This window comes from Lampris incognitus, chromosome 2 (genome assembly GCF_029633865.1).
Source record: "Lampris incognitus isolate fLamInc1 chromosome 2, fLamInc1.hap2, whole genome shotgun sequence".
Classification (NCBI taxonomy): domain Eukaryota; kingdom Metazoa; phylum Chordata; class Actinopteri; order Lampriformes; family Lampridae; genus Lampris; species Lampris incognitus.
In genome coordinates, this window is record NC_079212.1 from 34,451,811 (window position 1) to 34,459,500 (window position 7,690).

Below are 7,690 nucleotides of genomic sequence, written 5' to 3' on the forward strand. Positions count from 1 at the left end.
ATTGGTAATCTGAGTTTCATCAAAGACAATAATGGAAAGTTTCATTTGCACATGTTTGCTGTCCTCCTGGGTGAAATATACGAGCCATAATGTTTTATTTTGTTGCTTTTTTTTGTTTTCATTTTCACACATAATGTCAGAGAGAGACGAAAGAAAGAACTAGTCCTACAGCTCACACCACCACTGAACAACATCCGAGTCCCTACTTATTCACACTCACTCACACACACACACACACACACACACACACACACACACACACACACACACACACACACACACACACACACACACCTGTGGCGTCTCCCTGAGTCATTACAGCAGCTGCTACACCATGAGTGAAATGAACAATGCTGAATTGAATCTCAGTTGCATTAGATGCAGTCTTACTGATTTGAATCAGAGCGAGAGAGAGCTGGAGAAACAAAAAGGAAAGAGAGACAGAGACAGGGAGAGACAGAGACAGAGAAAGCGAATCTACTGCGAATATGTAAGCACTTGCCCCCCCCCCCCCACACACACACACACACACATCTTATCTCCCATCACTCCTTCTGTTGGGTCTTACCTGTGACAGTGATCATCATAGGAGCCACCAGAGGTCTGTTGTTATCAAGTTTGCGGCTCAGCCGAATCTCTCCGCTGGTGTGGTTCAGGAGCAGTAGATGTAGCTCGTTTCCCCGGTCAATGTTGTAGTAGAGGCGGTCTGACACATCCGGGTCATGGGCCGGCACCCTCCCGATCACCCCGCTGGGGAAACTGTTGGACCGGTTCGACACAAAGTTGTTGAAGATGATCTGGAAGTCCTGAAGGGTGGGCCGGTTGTCGTTCTGGTCCACCAATCGAATCCGGACTGTGGCGCGGCTAACAAGTGGTGCCGAGGTGGCCTGGACCACGATGACGTACTCGTCCCGTGTTTCATAGTCAAGGTCGATTAGTGAGGTGAGCTCACCCGAAAAGATGTCCATCTGGAAGATCTCGGGGATGTTCCCCTCCACAATCTGGTACATTATCTGCGCATTGGCCCCCTCGTCTGGGTCTGTGGCAGTGATCTGTGCCACCACGGAGCCCACGGCGCTGTTCTCCTTCACCAGAACCTGGAAGTCGTCTGCGGGAAAAACAGGAGCATTGTCATTCACATCCAGGACTGTCACCTGGATGTGGACAGGGGTCCTTTGCGGTGGCACGCCTCGGTCCACGGCATAGGCAGTGAGTTCATAGAACGGCATGCTCTCCCGGTCCAACCGACGCACAGTTCGGACAATACCAGATGTGGGCTCAATGGTAAAATCTCCATCCCCATCCTCACCATTTTGGAAGGTGTACTGGACACGGCCGTTGGCATGGGCGTCACGATCAGTGGCAGAGATCTGGAGGACGCTGGTGAAAGGAGGGGCATCTTCGCTCACAGTCCCCTGATATCTGGGGCTGAGGAACTGGGGTGCGTTATCATTTACGTCGTTCACGTTCACCTCTACGTACGTCGTGTCTGATTTCTGTGGTATGCCGTTGTCCTTAGCAGTAATAGCCAAGGTGTATGTCATCTGATCCTCATAGTCAAGTTCTGCCTGGAGGGTTATGGCACCAGTGGCAGGGTCAATGCGGAACTGTGGGATGTTATCCTCCAGTAAGTATGTGATGCGAGCGTTTTCACCAACATCATCATCTGTGGCACTGATGACCACTACGGTACTCCCAGGCGGGCGGTCCTCATTCACACTAACAGAATAATGTGCACTTTGGAAAACGGGCCGGTGAGTGTTGGCATCTGTGATGTTGACGTGGACTTGGCAGGTATCATGGAGCGTACGGTCCGAGGCCGTGACTGTTAGAACGTACCGCCGCTCCTGCTTGTAGTCCAGCGGGAGGGCCAAGGTGACAAGCCCCGCCCCTCCCGCCGTGCTGATCGCAAATCGATTCCTTGTGTTCCCCCCTGTAATCTGATAGGTTACAGCACTGTTGACATCCCGGTCCACGGCAGTGACGCTCACCACACTGGTGCCAACCGCAGCATCCTCGTTTAGGCGGACAAAGTACTCCTTCTGGAGGAACTCGGGACGGTTGTCGTTGACGTCCATCACTGTTATGGTGACACTCGCGGTAGCGGAGAGAGGTGGCACTCCGTAGTCTCTGGCTTCCACGCCAAAGAAGTAGTGTTCCACCGATTCCCGGTCGAGTGTGGAGCGCACGGTGACCCACCCTGTAGCAGAGTTGATGACAAAGGGTGAGTCAGGGCTGGTGCCGGTAAGCCGATACTCCAAGCGGGCGTTGTCACCAGAATCTGTATCGATAGCCTGGATGTGAAGGATGGAGCTTCCAATCGGGGCGCTCTCCAACACAGATGCCTGGAACGGAGTTGAAACAAATATGGGTGGGTTATCATTGACGTCCGTCACCTGCACACTGACGATGCCGGTGTTGTTGGAGAGGGGAGGGCGTCCATTGTCCTGCGCCCGTACACGCAGCGTGTACTCCCGTTCGGCCTCGAAGTCTAACGGTGCCACAACCTGGATCTCCCCGGTGACACTGTCAATGGAGAACTGCCCTCGGCTGTTCCCGCTGATGATGTTGTAGTGGACAGCAGCATTGCTGTCCTTGTCGCGGTCTGTGGCACTCACACGAAGAATCTCCGAGTGAGGCCGCACATCCTCCCTCACTGCCACCACATAGCGCTTCTCACTGAACTGCGGCACATTGTCGTTCTCGTCCAGAACAGTGATGAAGACTTTGACGGTGGCAGAGCGCGGCCCCGGCTCTTTCCCCTGGTCGCTGGCCTCCACCTGGAGTGTGTAGTGCTCGTTGGTCTCTCGGTCAACCGCCCCGCGGGTTGTGATGAGCCCCGAGCGTGGGTCGATCTCGAATGCCACCCGTGCCAGTGCTGCTGAATCACCGACAAACCGATAGCGAATATTGGCATTGGATGGGGAGTCCAAATCTGTCGCTCTCAGCTGTAAGATCGGGTACCCTTCCTCTACGTTTTCCCTGATGGTCTCTCTGTACTCGATCTGCTCAAATATTGGAGAGTGATCATTGCGGTCTGAAACAGTGATGGCCACCATTGTTGTACCCGAGAGACGGGGGGAGCCGTAATCAGTCGAGGTGACCCGGAAGTAATGCAGGTCCATGTGCTCTCTGTCTAGAACCTGAGTGGTGGTGATGAGACCCGAGTCTGGGTTGATATGGAAATAGTCAGAAGATCGGCTGTTCATCAGAGGGGCCATGCTGTAGCTCAGCCTGCCCGCATCGCCTCCATCTTGGTCTGAGGCTGACATCGTAATGACTGAGGTACCAGGGGGCTGGTTTTCAGCTACTTGTACTTGGTAGTTATACTGAGAGAAATGGGGGTGTCTGTTGGCAGCGCGGCGGAGAGCGAGACCATGCCATCAAAACCTCCCTCCCTCTTTCTTCTTGCCAGGTTTCATCATCTGCTGCTATTATCAGTCGCTCCAGGCTCCTCTCTCCCCTTGAACTGTGCCTCTCCTCCTTCTCCACCTCCACCTCCTCTTCCCCCTCACCTCCCTCTTGGCTTTCATCCACCAGGCTGTCTCTCTTCCCCCACTGCTTTTTGGATGAGTGACACAGGTCGAGACATGGTCCCTTCTCCTGACCTCCCAGCCTCCCCCTCTCTCTTCTCCACCTCTTCCTCTCTCTCCCCCTCCACTTCCTCCCTTGATCCCTCCGCTCTCAGATTCACATCTGTCTGTCTGGTCTTTGTCATTCCTGCTCTTCTCTCCTCCTGCTCCTCTCCCACCGGTTCTTTCACTCTCTGCCTCGGCTCTCTGTTCTCTCTCTCCCCCTCCCCCCAGCTGTAATTTTCCTGCCCCAACAGCAGCGGCGGACCCCTCCTCTCCCTCCCTCCCTTCGTGCCTCCAACCATCCCTCTTCACCTCTCCGTCGACCCTCATCTGCCATCCGTCTGCATGACGGACATCTTCGGGGCTCTAATGGTACTCGCTTACCGGATCTTAATTGCGAACCTATGCCCACCCGGTCGGTGTGAACAAACTCCCCCGGTGTGTTCGCCTCCCCCTCCTGCTGCCCCGCCTGTAAACACGGGATCGCGTCATCCACCGACGTCTGCCCCCTTTCGGGACTGCGACCGTATCCCCCCGTCTGTTGAGCGTCTTTATCTGCCCCCGCTGCAAAATCCTCACTGTTGAATGTGGAGTGACTCCCGAGGTTGTTGTTATTGTTGACGTTGAACTGACTCCACGTAAATACAAACGGCTGCCGCGGACCCGGAAGCGGATCCGTTGGGAGACTCGAGGTGGCGTTTGAAAATCTTGGAAGAGTTGGACGAGAGGACTCCGGGCGGAGCTCTCCGTTGTGCTGAAAGTGGTGCTGAACTCTCCTCATCGCTGGAGAACAGGAGTGGAACCGGCGAGAGTGAGTCTGAGTCACCGTGCCGGATCGTCACCTTTAGTTCCGGGAAAACCGAGCGGTGCTTTGCTGTGATTTGATCCGGGTGAGTAAGAAGACTGGCCTTAATTGCCCCGGCCGAGCGTCGCTGTCGCTGACGTAGCACCGAGGCATGCAACGGGAAAGTTAACAGGCGTGGAACAACCCGAGCCACTCGCTTCCTGGAGTTTAGAAGTTGCGACGTGTTTTGAAAAGGCGGCCAGAGTGCGGCGGGTGTTTTTACGGGGTGGCACCGGCCGTGTTTGGGCACAGACAGGGGTGGTGCAGCTTGTTGTGATGCACTTTCAGAAGATGTGTTTTTGTTGGACAGGAAACAGTGGCCCGCCTTCTTTGTGATGCGACTGGAGGGGAATTGGATGTCGTGATTGTTCACTGCTACGCCTCCCCTGGGCCATAAACTCAGCTAAACGTCCATCCCCCATTACTACTCTGCTCGAACACCCCCCAAAAACCACCCCGGGTAGCTCCCTGCTCTCTCTCCCCGAGTGCGGGGTGCTCTGCCTTCGGCACGCAGGTGTTAATTTCCCCGACTGTGCCTCTTTATCAGCCGTGTGCTGGAACGTCAGCGTCAGAAAAGCCAAATGATTATCCGGATAATTAGATAAATTAACGTGCTTGTTGCCTTGGTACACCCCTCCTTCTCTCCTCCTCCCCCTCTTTTATCCTCGCCTCTCTTTCTCTCCTCCCTCCGCCTCCCTCTGTTCGTAATTCTGGCATGACAAAGCCGGGACCTGGCTGCGGTACCGGAGATAATCCCGGCCGGGCGTGGAACATCTGGCCGCCTCCACCGCTGGCACCTGCGAGGAGGTGGAGGAACAGGACGAGAGAGGTTGGCAGTGCCGCCGCTTGTCCTCTCCTCCATCCCTCGCCTCCCTGCTCCCAACGCGCCCAGTCAAACGGCCACCATAACCCCCCTCCCAGACGCTGTCCGAGATCGATAACATCGTGCCTGCCCAAATGAGCACAATTACCGGTCCTCCCGGTCCCACCGACCGTATCCCCGTCGGGATTTAAAGCCTTATTGTCGGTGCTGCTCCCGTAGCCTGACCGAGACCGAATGCGACCACTGTGGTCCGTATGGATGGAATTGCAGTGGGACGAAATAAAAATGTCTGGAGCGTTGCCCGGGTTTGGCGACTGAAAGTAGCCCGGACTGTAACTTAAATGGGAGACGATAGTGCGGGTGTAATGTGAACCGTTCGTGAACCTGATGCGGTCTGAGTCGTATCCAGAACGGGAGTGTACGCAATAATAATTTCCAGCTGACAAAGGTCCAAGTGAGAGGTCCCTAGCAGGGGAAAGGGGGGTTGCCGATGAAAAAGCCTACAGGAGCACGATACGGAGGGTCTTCTCACCTCTCCCCCTCTACTTCCGGGTCCCAAGCACAGGCCATAGGCGCGCACAAAGGCTCTCGTCGCGGCGAGGTGTGGTCTCAACACCGGCGGTCGCTGCGCACACGCTCTAGTCCTTTGTACCGACCGCTTTTTGCCGTTTTGCACCGGTGTTGAGACGAAAGCAGGTGAGGCGGGAGTGAAACAACGCCCTTCTCTCCCCTCCTCCTCCTCCTTTCCCCTCCCTCTCCTCTAACCGGCGCCGTCAAGGCTCGCCGTCCTGCTCCCGATACCTGGGCAGAGAGGAGGTGGAAATGAGGGGCCGCCTCTGTGAATCCCCCGAAACGGCCCTTTCAGTCCTACTCCCATCTTGCCCCTTTTCCGTCCCGGTAGTATCCTCTCTGCACCCGGTGGTCCCACACCAGCACTTCATACACTCCCCGGCGATATTGGGTCTGCGTGCGCTCAGCACTCCAGCTGCATGGCTGTAGGTTCCCACTGCCTCTCACCTCTGCCTCCCCTGGTCGCCTGCTGCCTGCTCACCTTACCGGGCGTCTCGGTCGCAGCAGCCCGAGGTCCATCGGCCAGAAGCCCCCTGTGTCGTTACCGATCCCGGGATAACGTCAAACAAAGGGCTAAGGAGGAGCAGGTGGAGAACCAAAGGCGAGAGCAGCAGCAACGGGGTAAATCCCGGTAACGGTACAGCCATTTAGTCTGTTCCTTTCTCTCTCCCCTCCTTTCTCCCTCTTCCACTCCTTCCTATTCTCCCTCTTCTTTCGTGTGCGTGTTTCCTTCTGTCTCTCTCTCTTCTCCTCCCCCTCCCCCGGCTAGGTAGCCAGTTCCTGGGCTGCCGGCACCACCCGACACCTACCCCCGAGCTCCCCCGTCTCGTCCTCGGCCTGGAGAGTTGGCATTTACCCGCTGTGGTCTGTGGAGGAGCTGGAGGTATCAGCCTCAGGAGCGGCGGAGCAGCGTCTCTCCCGTTCATTCACATCAACATGGCTCACACACTCACGCACTGACTGGCTGGCTCTCACACAAGCCTTCAACCGTCTCTCTCTCTCTCTCTCTCTCTCTCTCTCTCTCTCTCTCTCTTCAACGCCCTCCCCCTAGCTTGCTTGGTTCTCTGGCTCAGCGCCTCCTCCCTCCTGTCGCCCTCTCTCTCTCTCTCTCTCTCTCTCTCTCTCTCTCTCTCTCCTCTCTCTCTCTCTCTCTCTCTCTCTCTCTCGAATAGAGAGAATGGTTTGCTCCGGTGCGCAGGGCTGTTACACAGCACCCCCGGCAGCCATATCCACAACTGGAATGGGAGGGGAAATACTATCTTACACAATCACGCTGGCATCGGCGTATCATCTAAAGACTAATTATCTGGCATCGGCGTATCATCTAAAGACTAATTATCTTAACAAATAAGCCAGAGGTTTAACATCCCGGCTCTGTTACAAGGACAAGGCTACTTTCTACTTATTCCTGGAAACAGGTCCTTGAATATAACACATTAAAACAACATCTGGATGAATTATATCGACATTAAATAACGCGATGGTGAGGCATGTCTTAATTACAGAGAAGTGCTTGACAACTTGTTTTGCTACGTGTTTCCAAGAAAAACAACAACAACAGTCAAACATTACAAAATACATCAGTGGAATATATATATATATATATATATATATATATATATATATATATATATATATATATATATATCATTGAATCAAACATAACCACACATCTTACGCCACAACCTTCTAATTTCTGAACGCAGACTTTGTATAGCCCAGTCCATCTGACAATCCATTGTCGGCTCGCTGTGTCGAGGTGAGGTTACAAGTGACGTCATTTTCTGTCTAAGCATCGATGAGTAATTTCCTCTCTCCCTCTCGGGCGCTCTCTCTCTCTCTCTCGCGCGCGCGCGCGCACACACACAGACGCGCGAG

General features: G+C 54.6%; 1 protein-coding gene across 1 annotated transcript in view; it reads right to left on the reverse strand.

Annotated features, from left to right (window-relative positions):
- The window catches only part of celsr3 (cadherin, EGF LAG seven-pass G-type receptor 3), a 171,926-nt gene extending 165,807 nt beyond the window's left edge, over nucleotides 1-6,119 (reverse strand). Inside the window, 5 exon segments of the mRNA XM_056299484.1 lie at nucleotides 569-3,365; nucleotides 3,367-3,558; nucleotides 4,643-4,822; nucleotides 5,775-6,002; nucleotides 6,114-6,119. Coding sequence (XP_056155459.1) covers nucleotides 569-3,365; nucleotides 3,367-3,558; nucleotides 4,643-4,822; nucleotides 5,775-6,002; nucleotides 6,114-6,119 — 3,403 coding nt within the window.
- Nucleotides 6,120-7,690: the final 1,571 nt, after the last annotated feature.